The sequence below is a fragment of the Meriones unguiculatus genome, chromosome 3 (assembly GCF_030254825.1).
Source record: "Meriones unguiculatus strain TT.TT164.6M chromosome 3, Bangor_MerUng_6.1, whole genome shotgun sequence".
NCBI lineage: Eukaryota > Metazoa > Chordata > Mammalia > Rodentia > Muridae > Meriones > Meriones unguiculatus.
Genome location: NC_083351.1, coordinates 105,567,919 through 105,591,284, shown reverse-complemented (window position 1 = coordinate 105,591,284; position 23,366 = coordinate 105,567,919). Strand labels below are relative to the sequence as shown.

At 43.2% G+C, this 23,366-nt stretch overlaps 1 protein-coding gene across 1 annotated transcript in view; it reads left to right on the top strand.

Annotated features, from left to right (window-relative positions):
* The window catches only part of Myo10 (myosin X), a 197,603-nt gene that overhangs the window by 66,203 nt on the left and 108,034 nt on the right, over positions 1-23,366 (top strand). The window contains exon 3 of the mRNA XM_021648702.2: positions 17,319-17,477. Coding sequence (XP_021504377.1) covers positions 17,319-17,477 — 159 coding nt within the window. The remainder of the gene's footprint in view (positions 1-17,318; positions 17,478-23,366) is intronic.

Sequence of the window (23,366 nt, the reverse complement as noted above, 5' to 3'; positions counted from 1 at the left end):
TGCTGAAATATTTTGATAGTAATGTTATATGGAGGCAAGGCTGTGAGCGAATCCCTTCTCTTCCAGGAACAAAGCTCTGGAATTTCTAGGTGTGTGCTCCCAACTCTGCCTTACTTTTCTTTGCTAACGCATGCCAAGTATTTTGAGGTTGCACTGACAAGAACTTTATCATTATTAAATGTTCAGTTTGAACTGGCTTTCATGTAAAACTGTTTCTCTTAAAGCTGTGTCATTTTTTTTTCATTTATTTCATTATCTGTAGAAAAATCGTTTTATAACAGAAAGGAAGGATTAAACTTGGGTTGTTCTTAGAGTGCAGGAACCATTAAATGCCTGTAACATGCAGGAGGTGCATGGCAGCTTTTTTTTTTTTTCTTCCAGCTATTGAAATGAAAGGCAGAAATACTTTTCAAATGGTTCAAATAAAGATTTAATTGGTGCTTTTCTATGTAGTGTTATTTTTACCCTCTTAGGATATTCCTAAGTTAATATGATATATTTGCTAGAAATAAAGAGCCACCCATGCTTCGTACCCTTAGGACTTAATTAGCAGTGATGGCAACTGGGATCTTCAATAGCAGGAGTGGTGCCTCTGCAGACACTGACATGGATTGGCTTTTCTGTACATCATTGCTAAGGATCAGTTCCAAGGATTTTCTATAAGGGTATGCTTGTGGCATCAACATAGCTTACTGTTTTTAAGTAACTGAATTGTCTGCTTTTGAGTCTAAAAGAGTGGCGAGTGTACTTTCAGGCTGGCTAGAGGTATAAGGAAGGAGTCTGTAAGAGTTCCAGGCTGTGCCTGCTGTAGGGACCATACAGCTGTCCATTATCCATAGGCAAACCTGTTTGCAGTTGCCATGATCTGGCTTTTCACTATCTGATGCAGCTGTTTATAGCTTCTTTGAGCTACTTTTAATGACACAGCACCAAGATAATACAGGTGTTGGAAGCTAATCCAAGGAAGGTGGTGCTTTTTCTTGATGACCAAGATCTGGGAGAATGGTTTTTGTTATGGCAGTAGAATCCATGGAGCCAGGTGTCAGTCTTCCTGCTAGGGTGTGGGAGAGAAGGAATGAAAGGGACTTGGCAGGTCCATTCTAGAACATTTGTCTCACACCCAGCAATGATTGTCGCCTGTGAATGACTTCAGGGCAGTTTTTAATGTTGCAGAAAAGCTTGTTGTGAAGGAAATTTCATTCAGACCTGTTCGGTCTTAGAGTACTTAACTGTCAGCATTTGGTGGTCCTTAGCAGTTGGATGCTGGCACCCAGAGGTTCCCAGGACTTGTGATTCCTCCATTCAGAAATTCTAGGAGAACCACATAGGCAGGTCCATCTTTGATTTTTGTCACATCAGGGCATTTAATAAACATGAGTGCCATTTTACTTGCCAAAGAAAATGTAGCACACCCCGAATAGCAAGGACATGGACTCAGAGTAAATGAGTCTTTCAGATGTAAGTAATTAAGCTGTATGAGAAGCTCTGTCATCTTGCAGTTGACCACTGAAAATCTCTCTGTGTTCAGGACATGGAAATTCTGCAGAGAATTCAACAGTATGGATCTATTACCGAGCTAAACAAAATATCTCAGGGAATGATCTGCTTCTGTGGCCAGCACTTTAAATATTCTCACCCATTTGCTTAAAGATGAGGTTTTGATCACGTTAACACATACATTTTGTTTTTTATATATTGCTGTTTATAGGTATGTATTTGGTGTAAGTGTGTATGGGTATGTGTTTGTGTATGGGCATGTGGGTAGCTTCCGTGTGTGGTTGAGTATGGGGAGCAGAAATCCATAACTGGGGGTCTTTTGTCTCTTACCTGGAGTGCACGGACTGGTTGGACTGGCTAGCCGGTGACTCTAGGGGATCTGCCAATCTCTGTTCCCCACTTCCCGCTCTGAGGTTACAGATGGACATTGCCATCACCAGCATTTACACAGATTCTGTGTGATCTAATCACATCCTCGTGCTTTCGCAGCAGGCATCTCCAAACACATTCAACAGTTCCCAGTAAATCATCAATTATTGCTTTTACTGAGAAAGTCAGTCACACTTGAGAAAATTAAATAGATAAAATTCCTTTGAATTTCCTTATTTGAATAAAATCTAACTGGACAGATAGGCATTGTAAGGTATGGTGAATAGAAATCCTTTTACTTCCTAACTGTTCTGTGAAACTTTTAACTTTGCTTTTAAAACTATTGTTTGGGACTGGAGAGATGGCTCAGCAGTTAAGAGCTCTTGAGTGCTCTTCAGCAGAACCTAAGACTGAGTCCAGCACCGCATACCAACTGTCTGTAACTCCATTTCCAGGGGGGATCCAGTGTTCTTATCTGGCCTCTGTGAGAACTGCACTTCTTTGGTTCACAGACATACAAACATGCAGGCAAATTATCCATATATAAAACATAAAAGTAAATAAACCAAAACACTATTTCTTGAGGGGCTCCTGAAATGGCTTGGTCGAGTCCCTGGTGCTCTTGCAGAGGACCAGAGTTTGTTTCCCAACATCTGTGTCTGACGACTTCCAACCAGCTATAATTCAAGTTACAGCAAACATGTATACATGCATAAGTAATAAAACTAAAATCTTAAGCACACAAACTATGGCTTGAGGATAATCCAGTCCAGAAATATTAACCCACTTGTGGTTATTATTATTATTATTAAATTCACCAAATGCTCAGTTTTTTCTTTTAACCTCTTCATTAGTGTATGTTGATTATACAATATTATACAAGATAAGTTCTTTGTTTTCTTGCATGTATATGACTTGTTCTTAATACTTGGAAAACTTTCACAATATGAGTTATGTGGTTATATAGTTTTAAAGGCAAAAAGTAATGCACAAAGTGAAACTCAGAATGAGTGGTTGCATACAAATGAGCTACTGGAATCTAGTCTGTGCCAGTTTTACATTTTGAGAGGTTATCAGGGCAACTCCCTACTTTTCAAAACAGCAGCCAGATGTTAAGCTTTGTTAGGTGAATTTAAGTCATAAAAAGTTAAATTGAGTAAGTTTTTTTGCTTCATTTAAAAATATTCTTTTCTTTGAACCATAATTGCTCTTATAACCATACATTTCCCTTTGTGTTTATGACTATAAGTAAAGAAGACAGGCAGGTAGACACATTCTTAGGCCACAGCAAAGGAACAAATCTTATAGTTCCATCTTTACTTTCAGGACCATTGATCTCTGGCTTGCTTACTTTCCTAAAGTTCCCCGAGAATGGACATCTGTGTTAGAATTTTGCATAGACTCAGTAGTCAAATGTGCATTTTATTGTGGTTTATGCAAAAATGACAAGCACTGGAGAGATGGCTTGGCAATTAAGAGAACTTGCTATTCTTGCAGAAGACCCAAAGTAAGTTTGTAGCACCAACATCAGGCAGCTCACAACTGCCTGGAACTTCAGCTCCAGGGGATCCTGCATTCTCTTCTGGCCTCCATGAGCACTTGCACCCATGTGATACACAGGCATACATGTAGGCACTCGCACATACATATCAAAAAATAAAATAAATAAAATCTTAGAGAACAGAACAAAACCCTTGTAACCAATTGATCAACTCAGCATTGCATAAAGACCTAATTTAAAGAAAAGAAGTGGATAACAGGCTTTTTTTTTTTTTTTTTTTTTTTTTTGGAATGTCAGGTGTAATTGTGGACCCCTGTAATCCTAGCACTGGGGAGTAGAAGACAGAAGAATTGAAAATTGGGTGCTAGATTGGTCCTACCCAGTGCTCAAAAAAGAAAATGGGGTTGGAGTGTGTCTGTGGAGTGATGGTTCAGTGGGTAAACCTTGTTGTACAAGCAGGACAGCCTGCATTCAGATCCCTGGGCCAAAGGAAGCCATTGGTACTGGGTTCACCTATGACCTTCCTGCTGTGCCAGGTGGAGACAGGGGGATAGCTGGGGCGTGCTGCATGTCTACGTGAAAATTGGCAAGCTCCAGGTTCAGAAAAGAAAAAGGCCTGAAAGAGAATGCTTTTCTTATATTATGATTTGAGAGAAGCACACTTCGGGGAGCAGTGAGTGGGAGAATGAAGAATTTTCCAAGTTTATTTCAGGGACAGTGGAGGGAAAGTGAGTTGGTTGTTGTTAGCCAAGACTTGATTTGCTGAGTGAGTGGAGAGTCCCCTCCCATGCCCCCTTTCCCCATTTGTGTCTTCGTGTTTGTTGGGCCAAATTAAAATGAAGTAACACAGGTTAAGTGTTTGAAGTTCTTATGTAATTGTATAATTAGTATTTATTGATGTCCTCACTTAACCTTCCCAGGTTAACTCGTGCAAAGTAATTTGATGCTATTAATAAACGTTAGAAGGCCTCGAAGCTTCTCAGTTAAGCATTAACTTTCTGTTTCCCATGACTGATTCACCTTGTGACTTGGTACTTGATATGCTTTGCAAACCCCAAATGCAGTTATAAAACCCTGTTTGATTTTAACTCGACTTTTGGTAATAGGTAGGCAAGAGTGATTGTCTCAGTATCAGTATTTTAGACAAAGGAAACCAGTGTATGCGTGGGGGGGGGTGAGGGGCAGGCTGGGAGATGCTCAAAGTGGAAGAGTGCTTGCTGCTTTTCCACAGGAGTGAGGTCGGGTCCCACCTCAGGTGGCTCACAGCCTCCTGAAATTCCAGCTCCAGGGAATCCAACACCCCTTCTAGACTCTTTGGGTACATGTACACAGATGTACCCAGATGACGTAAATACACAAAATAAGTAAATACATACATAGATGATGGGACCTTATGGGTCAGATAAAGAACCATTTTAAAATGGAAAAACTGAATATATCCACAGATAGCCCAGAAGCCCTCAAGTTGGCATGCCCCCACAGGTAGCTATTTGACCTCTGATATGTCTACCACATCTGTGACTTTGGGCACGTGACTTAAACTAGTTGGTCCTCACATACTTCATTTATAAAATTGACATAAGAATAACACCTTCCCAGATGGCTGATTGCCGATGGGATACAGGTATTTGACAAGTTATACTGATCAGAGTTACCATAGTTTATATGTACATATAGATAATTTATGTACATTATGTGCATGTGCACACCAGACAGAATCACTAAGTCGTGAAGGCAGGTGAGGTGCACACTTTTAAGATGGAACCTTTGGAAGGTCCCACAGGCCTAGAGGTCAGTGCTGGATCATAGCTGGGCATGGTGCCAGCTGGCTGGCAGGTCTGCCAGGGAGTGTGTTAGAGACTGCGTGGCCTGGGCTCGGTGTATAAGCAGGGCAAACAGAATCAGAATTTAAAGCAGCATTTCTAAGGCGTGCTACTTGATAGCTTTTTGATTGACAGTAGAAAGAGCAGGTGTCTCATTTCAGTGGGAGCCAATACTGTGACATCCTTAGCCCTGCCTGTATTCCTGCCACCCTTGATGATCCAGGAAGGGCGTGTCCAGCAGAGCATTGATGCCTGTCTAGAGAGTTCCCCTAGTGACAGGGCTGCAACAGGAGCCAACAACAAGGACGAACGACCTCCCAGGCCTCCCTGCAGAGTCTTTCTATCTGCCCACAGTTTAGATCTTTGCCTTGTGGTGGGGGACACTGTAAATGATCAGTTTCCATCTCTGCCCTTCCCTCTGATGCATTCATTTTACCAGTTCTCATGTCTTGTCTCCTCGGCTCTTTGCACGCTCCTGGGCACAGGGTACAGAGTCAACACACAGGACAAAAGAGCTTTTGGCAAAGCCAGGCCAGGAGATGACCTAACCCTGTCACAAGACTCAGAATTGACAGTTATTTCAACCCGGAGAAGCCCAGGGGCATGCAGTCTCATATGTGCTGTTGTGTACAAAGGTTTCCCTATGAAATGTTCTGTCATAAAGCTTTACTGGATACTGTGAAGCTAGGAACGAACACACTGGCCACCTGCTTTTCTGCCTCTCATGTAATGCCATCCCCACTCTTTCCCCTCCCTCCCACAAAGATCAGTCTCATGCCTTTATGGTGGAGTCCTCTTTGTCCAGTGATCAGATATTGTGCAACTCTCAGCAGGAAAGATCGTGGCCGTCTCCTAGTACAGGAAACTTAAGCTAGTGAATGTTTAAAAAAAAAAATCTTCAAGTCTCTGGAATCCGGGATAATGAAGCCAGGACAAAGAGATCATGAACATTATATTGGACACACTGACAAAGCTCATTAATGAGAAACTGTGTGAGAAAAGTTGGCATAGAAGTCAGCCCCCATTGTTAAGAGTTCAAATAGAATGGAGCTTTGCTGGAGGAGCCTGACTTAGTCATTGGTGTCCAGCCCATGAAGCCTGCTGCATTTGATGGTCTGTGGAGCCTGTGAAACATGACTGCTCTTTCCATCTGGGAGAAATGGCAAACATTAAACATTTGCAAGTGAAAGTTTATCTCTAGTGTGGCTGTTTGATGCATGCTTGTGTGTAATTTAAAGGGTATTACATTCATGCAGACATATTTTGATGTTCTTAAGTAAAAGATGTTTTTTAAGGTTTTGAAAGTCTAGAAAATGGTCCATGGAATTTTAGCCAACTTAACAAAATTGGCTACTTCGTTAGTAACTTATTCTGACCTTTGTACAGAAGTGCTCTGTCCATCAAGGCTTAGTTCAACTTACAAAATAATTATCCACGACATCCCAGTTCTTCTGTATTGTGAACACACAGGTTTTAACAACTTCAACATTGAACTCACTTGAAAAAGTGCATGCTAGTTGACTGTTTTCTTCTTCTCAGGTAGTCTTTGGGATTGTGTGTGTGGCATCTGAATACTTAAATCGTTATTTTAAGTTGCTCTCACTGACAACATTTGTTGAGAACTATTCATTTCAAATAGGGATTTACAGCTTTTGTCCTCTACCTGTGATGTCAGCATCCATCTTGAAGACATGTATGTCTTTATATGCTTGATGTGTTATAGTGAGGAGTAGCACCATGCTTCTGGCCATGAGAGAACCTTTAAGAGGTCTTCTGAGCATCAAGAAGTCAGTTATTCCTGTTGTAACATAGGGCAAAATAGTCAACAGCTGGATAGACTGGCTACCGTGTGTTGATCTTTCTTGATTCCATTCATTAGCAGCAAACCTGCTTGGAGGCTGTCAGAGCAGCATTTGACCATTTCTATTCTCATTTGTACAACTCTGTTCATCTTTTGCTTGTGTCTGTTTTGTTCCAACTGCCTGTCTTTTCTCCAGCCCCCTTTTACATAAGTCTTATTTTGATATAAAGCATATTTCATAGAATTTAACTGTTAAAAATGTTACAGAGCTATGTAGTCATCAGCAGAAGCAGTTTTATAGCATTTTTAAGGCTTTAAAAATTGTGTGTGTGTGTGTGTGTGTGTGTGTGTGTGTGTGTGTACACATGCATGCAGACGCCCAAAGAGGTCAAAAAGGGCATCAAAACCACTAAAATCAGAGTTCCAGGTGGTTGTGAGCTGCCCAACATGGATGCTAATAACTGAATTTGGGTTCTTTGCCAGAGCATTATGAGCTCTTAACCACTGAGCTATCTCACCAGCTCAAATTTTACAACATTTTCACTGTGTGGAAAGTAACACTCATTCTCTTTAGCAGTCAGTTTCCAGGACTGTCCACCAGACCCTGGCACTCATACCTGTTCTTTCTTTCTCTGATTCACTTGTTTGGGACATTTCATATAAATGAAGTCATATAATACATGGCGGTTTATATGTGTCCTCCTTCATGGTGTATAGTGTTTTCAGGGCTCATCTGTGTTGTAGTATGCGTCCGCCTGTCATTCTTGACGGCTGAGTAACATTACATTGTGTCACATTTAAGTCTTTTCTCCGTTTTTGCTAATGGTGTTGGTGTGACTATCTGTTTTGTGTGGATGATGTTGTTGGTTCCCTTGGGTATCCATCTGTTCCTAGAAGCAGAATTACCAGGTCATGTGGCAGCTTGACTTGACCTTTTAAGAACTGCCAAACTGCTTCCCAGAGCATCTGCACCAGTGCACTTCTCCACGTGCCCAAGTAATCAACTAACAACAGTTCTCAAAGAAGCTTTACATGACTATCAAGAGATGAAGAAAACAGAGAATTACGTTTCACTTGCTTTGCTTTTGAGGCAAAGTCTTGCTGTAGCCCAGGTCTGGCTGAGACTCACGGCCCTCCTGTTTTGGCTTTCCCAATGCTGGTCTTGAAGGCTGTAACACCGAGTGTGCTGAGAACTTATTTCTAAGCTTGAGGGGACTGACTGCTCAGAGTATGATGGTTTTCCTTCATTCTTCAATAGCCTTGTGGCAGTGGCCCTGCCATTTGGTGCATTTTTTTGTCCTGTCCCTTCCTTATCTCCATCTGGATGTACTCTCTTGTGTGGGTATGGTCACTGAGTGCTGCCATTGGTTTTATCTTTGCCTCTGTGAAGAGATGAAGGGAGTACAGTGTTGAGTGGGGAAAAGAGTCTATACAAATGTTACAAGGGAAGCAGGAGGCAGGTGCATTTATCGCAGGCTGTTTGCAGCAAAGGGGGCAGGGCCACTCACTGAGTCTGTGGACCATTTGGTTGTGAAGATGTGACATCATAAAGGTACCACCAGAAAGGAATGGGACCCAAGCTTCCTTTAGAGGAAGCCCAGTGGGGATGGACACTATGTAAAGGAGGACAATACTGACCAACACAGGCATGCCAATCAGTCATGACTCAGCTCTGGGGAATGCTTTACCTGTACATTTCCTCTAGGTTCTCTGACCAGATGCTTTACCTGTACATTTCCTCTAGGTTCTCTGACCAGATACTCTGGCTGTTAGTCTTTGACCATATTTCCGGTACAGAATGCACAGAGGTTTTATATCCTTTGTTTCCATAGACATATATAAACATTGCCTGCCTCTGCCTCCAGAGTATCAGAACTAAAGGTGCTCCTTTCAACAGTCTCTTTTCAACCTCATGCTGCAGATACCAGGAAAACTATCTCAGTTCCTGGTATTAACTTTTCTTTCTTTAGTTTTGTGTTTGTTTTCTGAGACAGGCTTTCTCTGGGTAGCCCTGGCTATCCTGGAACTCTAATGTAGACCAGGCTGGCCTCCAGCTCAGAGATCCACCTGCCTCTGCCTCCTGAGTGCTGGGATTAAAGACATATAAAACCACACCCCTCTTACCTTTTCTTATGTTATTAAAAATGTTCTGTTTTTAAGAGAACTTCACTTTAATGGCATTTATCCCCTGCCCTGACTCCTACAGCAAACCCCCTCCTGCCTTTTTTTCTTCCTTTCACTGGGTTCAGTCCTGTTTTCCTGATATTTCTATAGATACCCTGAACGGTGGGGCAGGACCAGTCCATGGGGACATTGTGGGAAGAACATTCTCTCAAGTTCTAAGTTCTTATGCTTCTTTTCTGGCCTTACTGGCTTTTAGGTTTTGTGCCATAAGTTTGAGCCAAGTGAACCTGTGACCCCTCTCTGTACATATTTTAACAAACAAAACAGCTAGAAATGACTTTTGGGTTTTGTCTGGAATCTGGAATCAATCAGACACTGTGTTTTTTTCCTTTGGATTATTACATACCTTGCATGTTCTCTCTTCCTTTCCACTTAGAAACATGTTCATTTGACAAAAGCAGTGTAGGAAAAAGCATACTGCTTAAGCTAGCATTTAAAACATTGGTTTTGATTGTTTTAAAACTCGGGGCTCCATGTGAAGAGGCTCAGATATGCCCTTTTCACTTCATTGACCAGCAACCACATCGCTGTCTTCACTTTTTGAAAGATTTATTTTATTTATGTCTCTGTGTGTGGGTGTCTGTGGAGGCCAGAAGAGGGCATCAGAACACCTGAAGCTGGAGTTACAGGTGGCTGTGAGCCACCCAGTGAGGATGGCAAGAACTGAGCCTGGGTCTTCTGCAAGAGCAAAAGAGCTCTTAACCTCTGAGCCTTCTCTCTAGCCCCTAACTGTCTTGTTATCCAGTTTAAGGCAATATCAAGACAAGCAGTGGCTGGAAAGTGATCCACAGCTCAGCCTCTAGAGTCAAGTCTGGACAACAAATGCTGGTCCTCGTATGGTCTCAGGGCCAGGGGTGGGCAGCTGGTGTCCCTACCCTTAGCAGGCAGTCATTATAAGTAACCAGTATGGAATTGGCTGAAGCAGTGAGCAGCCAGGGTGTTCCGACACATTCCAGTCTAGGATGGGTCCAGCCCCGGGGCCAGCAAGCAAGATGGTTGTCCACACGCCTGAGTGCTCTGGCCACACATTTTCTTGCCCCATTTCCCCTTTCGTCTTAGGCAGCTCTGGATTGTCACCCTTTGCCCCATGAACTGAAAGCCTTGTTATCCCTATTGCTAGAAAGAGATAAGAAGGGTGAGAAATGGCACTTGGGTGGTGAGAGTCACAAGAGGCTTTTGTCTGGGTGTTGGAGCTGGCGGGGAGGGAGGGTGAATAGCTGGGTGGGGCCTAGCAGGAAAGGAATGTCCCCAGTGCCATTTTCACAGGGACTGTTACTCAGCTGGAGCTGGAAGTGGCCTGGCAGAAGCTTCCAGAGCCTTAGGAAAGGTGTTGGAGAGAAGCCACATTAAGGATGGACGCTTTAACTCTGAAGCCACTAGAGCAGTCTGTGAAGGGACTTCAGTCTGGAATGGTGACAGTCAGATCCTACAACTGATAATGGTCACTTGGTCAACTCAAACCTCTGAGCTGCATCCTGAGGTGCCCAAGAATGCTGACCCCTCTGTGACCCTCCTCTCTTCTTACCCCAGCGTTCTTGCTTCTGATAATCCCTGTTGGGATTCCCCGATGAGAAGACTGGAGATTAAACTGACCACTGCTGGGTCCCCGAGGCTCCCGTGGGGTTCAGTACCACTGTCTGGCTCACACTTGAGCAGTCCCTGTTCCATAAGGAGGAGAGATTATGTAGCTCCTGTGTTGGGCAATATCAGCCAAAGCTGCGCCTGAAAGTACACTTAGATTTGTTAGAAATAGCAATACTAAAATGTTTTTGGAATGTCACTGAAGACAACATAAAGCTTTATGTACATATATGGGTATCTATTTTATAGAGGTGTACATATGTAGGGCAGCATGTGGGTCCTGGTAGGGTCAGTTCTCCTGTCCCCAGGCTTACAAAGTAGACATGGTAACTAGCAAGACCTTGGGTCATCAGGCTTTGGGGGCAGCACAGTAGTCATACCCTAGGAAGTCACAAGGACTTGGAGGAGCTCCGGCTTTGCCTTTTGAGATCTGGGTGTATGGGTGTGTGCCACCACAGCCAGATTTAGCTTCTCTATAATTAAACTTTCTGTTTTGATGTAATTTTACATCCACATTCATTTGTAAGCAATCACAGAGATAACTCCCAGGAACCATTTGGCTAGTCTCCTTTCCAGAGAACAACTGACCCAGGGAACTGAGCACAATGGGACACTGAGACCTGACTGTGTACCAGGGCATTTCCCAGGTCAGGGTATCTACGCCCCAGGTGCCCTTTACTGCCAATTCACTGCCCTCCTGCTGGTTCCCGCCTAAGCTCTTGAAGTCCCAGTCTGCTCTTCGTGCTGTGAAATGCTGTCAATTCAAGACTAGAAGAGCCCTAGAGTCACACAGCATGGAATACCACCTGGCTGACTTTTTTCAGCTTCAGCTATCGTGAATTAAAGCTGCTGTAAACATTTGTGTGTGAGGTTTTTGTGCAAACAGAAGTTTCCATTTATCTAGAATCAGTGCTCGAGTGTGCATGTTTTTTGTTTGTTTGCTTTGTTTTTGGTTTTTTTCAAGGCAGGATTTCTCTGTGTAGCTTTGGCTGCTCTAGACTTGCTTTGTAGACCAGACTGGTCTAGAACTCACAAATACCCACCTGCTTCTGCCTCCCAAAGTGCTAGGACTACAGGCATGTCCCACCAAACCTGGCTGCATGCTTTTAAAATGTAAATTTCATATTGTAGTATGTAGGTGTGGAATACAGTTGCACCCTGGGTTGATTTTAGTTCTGTAATACATCATACAGCAATTTTTTCCTTCACACTCAGCTTTTCAGTGTGAGGAGACTGGCCTACAGGGGGCCTCACAAATTCTCTTTCTTGGTAGGCTTTGCCTACATGGCAGTATAAGCAATGAGAAGGCTTTGTAATGACATGTAGCGGATTTTCTTTGCGGTAGATTCTCCTTAGAAATTACTAGCATTTTCCTTCATAGGGTTTAAGTAATGTAGATCAGTACTTCAGAAAAATGGGGGTTCACAGGCACAGGAACACAGTCTGCAGGAGGAATAACTGGTGCCCTGGGGCGCAGGAGCGAGATTATGGTTCAAAGTATATTTCAAAGTAGTGAACAGAAAGTGTTTTGAATGTTAGCAACATGAACAGTAAGAGTTCGGGGTGGTAGAGTTAGCAGTTATCCTGATCTGGCTGGTATGCATGGTAAATACGTACTGAGTCTTAACTGTGCACCTCATAAAGATGTAGTCATTATATTCCACTTTAAAAATTCAAAAGAAACCTGTATACAAGTCTCTTATTTAAAAAAAACAAAAACAAAAACAAAAACAAAACCACATACTTTTTAGCCTTATGTATAAATTCAGTTTTGAGGTCTGGCTTTCCCTAAAATTAAGTATTCTGGTATGGAGGGTAGGGTCATTCTAACTGATCATTCTGACTGATGTGCCCGTTCACTGAAAATGTTCACTCAAGCCTAAGAGGGCACAGGTCCTAAGCCAAGCACTGAGGCAGGGTATAGGCCCTGTCATGGCCCTGTTCTCTATCCCTATTCCTGCCCCAGCTTCATTCAGCTTCAGAGCGGTGCTGTGTCAAGTGCCAGCCCCTTCACTTGTGGCTGCTTTCCCCTTGTCCAGCGTCTCCTTCACCTGGTTCCTTCCCGTACAGGAAGATGCCTGTTACAGCTGATCATGTATTTTAGTTGCCTGCTAAATTTTCCTTTCTCGCTGGCTTGTCAGTTCCAGGAGGCACTGCTTAACTCACCACCACAGTTTCAGGGTGTGTCTCACCCAGGGAAACAGGGCAGGAACCTAGAGGCAGGCTATGGAAGCCATGCTGGAGTGCTGCTCTCTGGTTTGCTTCGCCTGGCTTGCTCAGCCTGCTTTCTTATACACCCAGGATCACCTACCCAGGGATGGTACCACCCATAGTAGGCTGGGCCCCTACTCATCAGTCCCTAATTAAGAAAATGTCCCCACGGACTTGCCTCATTTGGAGGCATTTTCTCAAGATTCCCTCTTTCCAGACTTGTCTAGATTTGTGTCAGGTAGACAAACAAACAAACAAACAAACAAACAAAAACCATCTAGAATGATGATGATTGATCCTAGCTTCTTGCACTGAAAGGAATCTGTTTTATCACTCTGTACTATAAAAACTTTCACATCAGCATGGTGAGCCAAATTCCATACAATACCTACACTATTTTGAGATGAAAAATAACCTGGTTAAAGCAAAACTTTGTGCTTAGTGGTGGTAACACACAGCTTTAGTCTTAGCACTAAGGAGGCAGAAGCAGGCGATCTCTGAGTTCAAGAACAGCCTGGTCTACACAGCAAGTTCCAGGACAGTGAGGGCTACACAGAGAAACTCTTGTCTCCAAAAGTGAAACAAACAAACAAACAAACAAAAAACAAAACAAAACAGGTAACAGTCTTTAATCCCAGCAGAGACAGGTCGATAATCCAAGTTCACAAACAACCTAGCTGTAAACAGGTCTGCAAGGGCTACTTAGTGAGATCTTGCCTTAAAAAGTAAAATGAAACAAAACACAAACTTGAGGGTGGCTGGATAGATGGCCTAGTGATTAACAATACTTGCCACTCTTTGAGAAGACTTGAGTTCAATTCCTATTATACACATCAGTCAGATCACACCTGCTTGTAATTCTGGGGGATCTGATGCCCTCTTTCGGCTTCCTGGGATACACACACATACAGGGGCACTCATCCACACACATGTGCATTTAGGGCTCTTAATGACTGAGCCATTCCTCCAGCTCTTTTTTGGTGGTTTTTAAGTGTTTGGTTTTGGCTGGGCTTGGCGATACATGCCTTTAATCCAAGCACTCAGGAGGCAGAGTGATCCCCACCTTGGTTTGCCTGTAGGTTACACGTGGAACCCTTCTCACAGATGTCAGCGCCTATGGGTAGAGTACCCTATCCTGTAGAGTCAGTATTACCCACCAGTCTTGTGCATTGTTGACTTGCTGCGATGTAAAATCTGTCCCCACTGCCTGTTATGCACTAGATAAAAGTTACTTGAATGATTTCTTTTTGCCAAGCTTATCAGACAGCCCCATGGCCAGATGCTGTTCTTTGCCAGTGCTAGCCCAACTGTGGATGGACAGTAATCCTCACCTTTTCTTCTCAGATGCGTTCTGGACCAGTTCCCGCCTTTTCCCCGAAATGTTCATTGCCTTGAGCATCTGACACACTGGTCTTTGACAAATGTTTCTTTTATCCAGTCACAGCCTGTCTTAATCCTTTGACAGTTACCGGCCTCTTGTGATTGATGCTGAGGTCATGAGGCAGAATAGTTCTAATCCTCTTGATTTTCACACTCCAGGAATGGGTATTTACCTATATGCTCTATCACAGACAGCTAGAAACAAGAAGAAGTCAGTGGTAGGGACTCCGTGAATAATTTGAGGCCATCGGGTTTTAGATTTTTGTTTTGCTTTTTTTGTTTGTTTGTTTGTTTCCTGAGACTCTGTGCTTAGCTCTTAGAGACCATGCGCTCATGTGTCACCTTGCTTTTCCCAATGACATTTAAAAAAACAGCAAGGTTTACATCTGACATGAAGATGTAGGCATTAACTTGATTATATGTATGTATGGCTATTAGAGAGTATATATTATGTTTGAAGGCCAAATCAATATAACACACAGAAAATTAATATTTAAATCATGTCTGTCTTTAGGGTCTGGGATGCTCAGAGTATACAAAGCACCATGCGATAGGAAAGCGGGGTCTGCTGTGGACAACAGCTGATGCTGAGGCCCTGGGGCATGAAACTGGTTGTGCTATCATGAGCTGCTTCTTTTCTGAAAGAGCTTTGAATTGAGCTCAGAAGAGCTTTGTGGCCACAGAACCTTGAGCAGTTTCTCAGGGCTGCTTTTGACCGATGTCTATGCATCTTAAGGCACGGCCTCCTGAAAGACAACACAAGACCCTTGTGTCTACTCCTCAGCTGAGCAGGGGTTGACCAGGCTAGGCAACTTCTGCCTTGCACCCTCATCGGTATGCTCTGTGGAGTGCCCTGTCCACTTGGGGCATTTCTGGGACACCCACCTGGATTACCTCCTGAGGGAAGCAGGCTAGAGAAGGGCAGAGGGCTTCTTAAGGTTGCCCCAAGGCTATATCCATTGCTGGCCCGTGTTTCTTTTCATCTTCTCTCTTGGTGTTTATGACTCAATATGAAAGGCCATGTGTTTCCTGTCTCTGGGATGTCCTTGTGCCGTTTCCTTCATGGTTGTTTTTCGGGCTGTGGTACACCCCACCTACACTCCGCCAGCAGCTCCAGGTCTCAGTCTAGCTCATGGTGCTCATGTGACAGGGTGGCCCCTCTGCCACCTGAGAAAGGGAAACTGGGCACTCTCCTCCAGTGACTGTCTGCCAGGCAGCATCTGGAGAAAGTGGTTCTTCCTTGGGAGGGAAGGGTGTGTCCTTGTACTGGCCTGGGGGAGTTTCTCAGGGCTGGTTTCGACAGACTTCTGTGGTACATCTGGCATGAGTACCAGTATTAAAGTTTTATTTTTTTTCCTCTAGAAAAATAAAACATGCCACTTGTACCAAAACCATTGGATTGGTGTTTTTGCAGTTCTCGGTGTGTTATCCCCATCTACAAGAATATGCCATTTGGGGGCTGGGGAGATGGCTCAGTGGTTGGGGCGCTGTCTGCTCTTCCAAAGGACCCGGGTTCAATTCCCAGCACCCACATGGCAGCTCACAACTGTCAGAGGGCTCTGACACCTTCCACTAAGACACATAAAATAAAATAAATTGTGAAAAAAAAAAAGGAGGGTAAGAATATGCCATTTGTTGCAATGTGGGTATCAAGTTGATATTTGATGTTAAAATCCCAAATTAAAAAACTTCTTCAGACATGGCAGAAATGGTTTCGTGTACATGCTTATACACATTTGTATGTGTGAAGGTTATAAGTTTTTTTGTGTTATTTATGTTCTTTTAAAAATAACCTTTCGGCAGTTTCATTTTATTTAAAGGAAGCCTGAATGGCTTAAAAACTATTAAGTACACTTTTGCAGGGGTTGAGGCTGTCGTTGAATAGTAGAGCACTTGCCCAGACCTTGGGTTTGATTACCAATACTGTAAAAACAAACCCAAACTCTGACCACTTAAGTGAAGATGGACTCCATAGTAAAATCACTTACATATGTGCATTTATACGTAAAGTCATTTGAACTTGGTCAACAAACACAGCATGACTTGCTTTGGTTAATTCTGTGGTCATTTATGATAAAAGAATACTTAGTATCTTGAGAAACATGAACAGTGAACACCACACAGCATTAGATTTGCTTCATATACATGCTACGACATATGTGTAGCCATTGACACACTCCTGTTTGGAAGTATAAGGTAACCATCTGATAAACCCTGAATGCATGCACGGTATATGTCATGGTGGAGAGGGCATACTGGCAACATTTTCTAAATATTGATGTAATAATTTATGCCAGTGTTATGGCAGATGGGCGGAATCTTTCAACTACTTGATTAATGCTTAATCACTATAGTTTAATAGAATACTTACTTTGCTCTGAAGTTTTGAAGCTACCATATGATCCAGAGTGAAACTGTAAGGATACCAAGTTCCTGTCTAAGAAAGCCTAGCCAAATTCTTTTTAAAAAATTGTTTTTATAGTTATATTTTTATTTTATGTGTGTATGTGTTTTGCCTGCCTGTATGAATGTGCCTGGTACCCTTGGAGCACAGGACAGGGTATCGGATCACCCAGAACTAGAATTATGAATGGTTGGAAGCTTCCATGTAGGTTCTGGGAACTGAACCCGGGTCCTTTTCAAGAAGTGCTCTTAAACATCTCTCCAGCCTGTGGTTACTTTCCTGATTTATGTAAAGAACTGTGAAGAGGAGGAGGAGTGAACTGTGAAATTAAAGTTTCTGTGAGTCCCAAAGGATGATTGCCACTCAACATAATGTCTTCTAAAGTTTACTAGCAACTGTCAAAATAATTTCTTCCTTTAGAAAATGTATAGATGGCATAAAGAAAATGAAAAAAAAATGGATTTCTAGAATTCAGACTGCCCGTTCTGCGATTGCTTTAGTAGTCTAGGCAGTCTTTAGTATGTCATGTACTGCAGACTAAACAGCTGAATTCATTTCTGCCCTCAGGTGTTCACCTACAAGCAGAGCACAATCACCAACCAAAAGGTGACGGCTATGCACCCCATGAATGAGGAGGGTGTGGATGACATGGCCTCCCTGACTGAACTCCATGGAGGCTCCATCATGTACAACCTGTTTCAGCGATACAAGAGGAATCAAATCTACGTAAGTTCCATTTGCCGTTTCTCGGGCATAGAGAGGCTGAGTGGTGTGCTTGCCCGCCCTTCCTGAGCCCTGGTTCCATCCCTAGCATCCCATCCCTCGTAAGAAGAAGTCCCTCAAGTCTGCCCTTCTAGTGCCTCTCGGTGATTTCAGAAAAATTACATTTTCTAAAGTTTTGCCAAATTAAAAAAGAAGAAAAACACAGGTTCTCTACAACTTCCTGTTGAGAAAGTTTGAACTGTCTCACCCTCTTGCTTCTTGTGAAGACACACACTGTTTTCTGCTAAGTATTCTTTCACACAAAGAGATCATATAGAGTCCTTAGCTTCCTCACCTAAGGACATGCCAGTGTCCCAATAAAGCTTCTTTCTCTTTCCTTTGACTTTTGATGTTTTTGTGAATTTTTGTGGCCTTCTCTGACTCTGGAGATCATCCTGGGGTAATATTTTCATGATGGAAATCTATCATTCTGTAACGTAGGATTCCTACTTGCTGTTTTGAATGGAGAAGTGCAAATAGAAAGCCCTCATGTACATCTTTCTCAATGCTTTCACGAAATGGGATTAAATCTGCATTATGAGTAAGATATAATATAAATGTGAAAAAATAATATTTACAATGCATTGTGAGGCTGCAGAAATGGTACAGCAGTTAGAACTGCATGCTGGTCTTTCAGAGGACCCAACTTCAGTTCCTTCACCCGCATGAGTCAGCTTACACAACCACCTATGACTCCATATAAAGTTATGGGGTCTGAGCCCTCTTCTGGACTGTAAAGGCACCTGCGCTCACATGTGCACATACTCAAATACAGACACATACACATAATTAAAAATAAAATAAATTCTAAGAAATTCATTTCTGTAATAACTTTCTGAAATTGAAATATAGACATCATTCTACCTGTCAAGCTTAACTGCCCTGCATGTGTCATCCCCTTTTATATCTGTCTGTTAGCGAGATTTTAAAAAGTAAAACAACTGCTTAAACATTTTTGTGTATATATTAGTTTCTTTTGAAAACTAATTTAATAATACTGTTGGAATTGTTACACTTACAGTAATCTTTTGTGCCGTAGGAGTTTGCCAATATCTTTGGAATTCTGATTAGTAATGGTTTTCAGCCTTGAATGTTGCTAACAGGCCTGTGTGTCCTTAGATCAAGGAAGGGTGAAATAGAGGAGAAACCGGACATTTGTGGGTTTAATGCCCAGTTTCCTTGGGGTGAAGAATAGTGTGATGACTTACCTTCCTTTACATTGTGAAAGTCTCGTTCTTGCCAGGTTGGCCGGCTGTTTGCCACCTGCTCTGAGACATCCCTGAACAGAGGAAGCTACCAATGACTCAGGCCCTGGACTACAGAGCTTGCTAACACTTAAGTCTTTAGGTTACAGTGTTTTCCACATGTCCCTTAGAAAAGGTAGCATTTAGACAAGTCTGTATAAGTGGCCACATCATTTATACTTTGCACATTCTGTGGGTGTGCATTCATTGTTTTGTTCTGTCAGAATCTCTTTAAACATTGGCAGTGCATTGACAGGCATCCATGTTAACCACTGGCCTGTGTGTTTTCATGTTTAACACTCCCACCTGTCATGTAGCTGCTTGCTGGGTTTCCTAATGACTTATGCTGTCTTTTTTGACCGAAGGATACTGTCAGGCACCTAGTAAAGGTACAATAAACATTTACAAGGTGAATACCACGTACATTACAAATAGCCTGTTCTAGCCGATGATAGAACATAAAGCTTGAGTTTAAAAAAAAAAATTGTAAAATGCCTCTTACAGGCATTTTGGAACTCATGCTCTCTGCCCTAAGAAAATACATGGGGGTCTGGGAAGGAGGAATACATGGAAGTTCTCATTACACATTTTTAGTAGACAAGAAAAGTAGTCAGTTAGGAGAAGCAAACCTGTCCCAGTACTTTAAAAAGCAGAGCCTTCTACAAAAGCCTTCCCCCCTTCTCTTTTCATGGTAATAATATTAACTGTGATAGTGAAATTGCCCAGTAAATCCTTGAAAAAGATCTTGGTCCTTTTTTTCTGACATCAAGTTTTTTTCCCATCTCTTTTGAGGGAAAAGTACATGACTTTTATGCACAGAAGTTACTTGAAAGTAGTCAACTGTGCCTCAGTGCACTTTCTTTCTGAGATGTGCTTAAGTGTGATATTCCCATACAGGAGCCACCTGACTGTGACATTGCTGTAACTGTTTGCAGGAGGTGCAGTCCCTGTGCAGTGCTCTGATGGGGTCAAACTGCTCACTGCCAAGAAAAGCCACCACTTCCCTGTGTCCCAACTCTGCCTCTTTATATTGTAACACATCTAAGGATTTATTTGAATTTTGCTTAGGGTGTTAACTTTCTGTTTCTGATGTAACACAGTACCATAACTATGCTCGATCAAAGGAGCTAATTTATCTCATTACAGTATGTAGGCATGACTGATGAAAGCTGTGACGAGGGCTGAAATAAAGGTGTCTTCAGGGCTGCACTGTTTTCTTGGGGCTCTAGAGGTAGCCATTTCCTGTTCATTCTCCTTGCTGGTAGAATTCAGTCACGTGCAGTTGTGGATCAGGGTCTTTGTTCTATTTCTGACTGGCACCTGTGGGCAATTCCCAGCTTATAGAGCCACCCACAATCCGTCTCCATAGTTTGCTGGTTATAAAGCCTTCTGCAGCTTCATGTTCTCCCTCCAGACACATGTTTGTGCTCTCTCTCTCTCTCTCTCTCTCTCTCTCTCTCTCTCTCTCTCAGAAAGGGTGACAGCTTTTAAGTCTCATGATTAGATCACAGCCAAGGAGCCTGGGAGATAGCTCAGTCAGTACGTGCTACGTAAGCACAAGGATGAGGGTCTGAATATCCAGCATCCAAATAAAAGCTGACATGCAACCATAATAGCAGTGCTGGAGACAGGTGGGTCCTGAGGTGTTGTCAGCAGCCAGCCTACCTAACTCAATGAGCTCTGGGTTCAAAGACAGATTGTCTCTCAAAGAAAAAGTGAAAAGTGATTGAGGAAGTAAGCTGACATGAGCCTCTGGCCTCTTCATGTACACACACAGAAGAACATGCCCCTGCCTGTGTGCGTGTCAGTACTTGAACATACACATACATATACACCACATATTTTTTTATTTTAATTTTTATAAAAGTAAAACAAATAAATCAATAGGGCCACCACCTGGTAAGCTCCGCAGCTGCATTCACTATCGTTCTATGGAGTCCCAACGTTATGGCCATTTATAACTATGGTTTTTAGGGATGAGTGTGGGTCCGTGTCTTTGGGGAGGGAATGGTACCCTGCCTTCCATTGATGAAAAGGGACTCCAGGACTATCCTGCACTCTTGTGGATGTCCTGCCATGGCTTTCTGCTCTGAGTTGACAGGCTAACAATAGGAAAGACCACCGTCAGCAAAGAAGCCTGCTCCCCTCTGTTCAGAAGGACTTTACCCAGACAGAACACTTGCTTTTTCTCCCATTTTCCATTCTCTACAAAACGAAAAAAGGAGCCAGGCGGTAGTGTACACACCTTTAATGCCAGCACTTGCAAGGCAGAGGCAGGCAGATCTCTTAAGTTTTAGAATAGCCAGAGCCACACAGGGAAGCCCTGGTTTGAGACTATGCAAACAAGAACGAAGCCCCACTTTTCCTCACAAGCCACTTCAGCTCCACATGGCTTATTCAATCTTTAAGAATTTCCTTTTCTCATGATTAGTTTTTGTACTGGCCAGAGATCATATCCCTGTTTTTGTCAGAGCTGCTTTGAAATAAAATAAGCAAACACTTCAGAAACTTTAACTGTTGCACTTTCTTATCCAACTTATTCATCTCATACCAACAAATTTTTATTTAGAAAACGCCAGCCTGAAACTTGGTGCTGAATTGAGGGGGATTTGGAAGGGTTAGAGCATATGGCTGGCCTCAGTCTGCAGTTTTGCAGGAAGGAAACCCAGGCTAGCGAGCAGCGTGCAGACTGAGCTGATGACCCACTCTCACTGAGGGACAGGAGATGTGAGAGTGACACAGGCTTGTTTGTCTCTGGAGCCCCTAATCATGACGTAGATCCCTTAACTCTTCCTGTGGGTGGGCGTATCCCTACCCAGTGCTTGCCCTGAGAAAAGAGAAGCTAAGCACTCTTTTCTAGTAGCCTCTGTGGGCCCACAGGACTGTGTTCTGCCACTGGTATGTCTGGATCCTCCATCCTTCCTGACATTGCCTGTGAAAACCCTACTTTTGACCCTAATACTGGATTCCCTTCCTGGAACGCCATACTCTTTTACATTGGGAGCTCCAACTCATCTGCTTTCCCATTCTCCCCTCTCCTGCACCATAGCCACTCACTGTGGCCCTGGCTTCTATTCTGGGCCACCTTGACATATGCTGACTCGTCTTCACTGATGCTTCTTTAGTGGAGGAGGGCTTCCCCAACTTGCTTTCATCCTTCCCTACCTCCTGATGAAACCTGATAACCATATCACACAAGGATGAAAGCTTGGTGATATGTGAGGGCCTCACAATCGGGAGAAAGTTGGTTATAGAACCAGGTGTTTGGGAAACATGGAAATTACTTAGGATAAGTATCCAAGGTAAGAAAACCCGAAAGCATTTGTTTTCAGTTGAATGACTGTCTCTCTGGGATACTCCATGGTACCTGAAGGCATTTTTAATTACTATAGCTAAGTTGAGAAATGCAAAAGATATCTAGCCAGTGGCCCCTGAGTGCTTCTCACGACCTATAGGACAGCCTCTACCACAAGGTATTATTTCATTCACTCGGTCACAAGTGTCAAGATTGGGAACCATTGCCTGTACAGTTGATGGTATAGAGTGCACATTACCTCTGTTAAAGGTTTCTGAAAAGATCTGCTAGCCAAGAGTGTTGGAGTAATGCAGCTTTGAAGATGTGGGGATTTTAGACCAGCACAGAGATGGAAATAAGTCTTAGGTGAGAAGCAGGAAAGATAGGCGAGGGAAGGATTCCCAGCTTGTCAGGCACCGTGGCAGGCAGGACTGCATGATACCCACAGTCTTGGCAGCTCCTCAGGGAGAATAGAAAGGATTTGTAGAGTCTATTGGCCTGTCCTAGTCATCCCTGGTTTATCTCAGACTGTCTAGCATCTGAATGGTGCCGACTGGAGCGGGTGAGGCTCCCATTATTCTGCCAGTAAGCTCTGTGTCCAAGCGCGGGGACTGCCAGGCTTGGTGGTGTGGCAGCTTTGCTTTCTGCCAGATGGAGAAGACGCGCCTTCTCTTCATTACAGGGTCTGAGTTCTGAGTCAGTTTGGTGGAGGAGACTCCTCTCCCAGCAGCTAAGGAATGGCTCCAGACCACACTGCTGGAGGCGCAGGGAGCCAGCAATTATGGTGTTGAGGATGGCCCCAGAGGAAACGGGTTTGTGTTCCACCCAGCTCTTCGGTTAGTTGTTGGTTGTACAGAACAAACAGCAGCAGAGATCAGAATCAGGGGAGCTGGACTGAAGAGTGAGGCTGTGCCTAACAGTGCATCCCTGCAAGCAGGAAAGGTGGTCCACAATCATCTCTTTTTAGCTCTTTCAAAAATAGCCCTTCCTGGCTAGGTGGCATTTCTGCCCTAGTATGTAAAGGTGTGTACTATTGTTCCTCAGGTACCTTGCTTCTGGGGGGGAAAATGCTTTACCAGAGAAGACCCAGCCAGTTAGTGACCTGTTGATTTCAACAGACATGAGTGGAGTTCTGGAAAAAAACATGGGCAGTGTGAGGCTAGGCATGTCCTGTTATGGAGGTTTCTGTTTGGGATACACCATCATTATCAGAATTTGTATTTCATTTCCACGAGCTGAGTCTTCCCAAAGTAGACCTCTTAGTGTGCTTCAATCTATTGTCAAAGACACTCTAAAACAAACAAAACAAAAAAC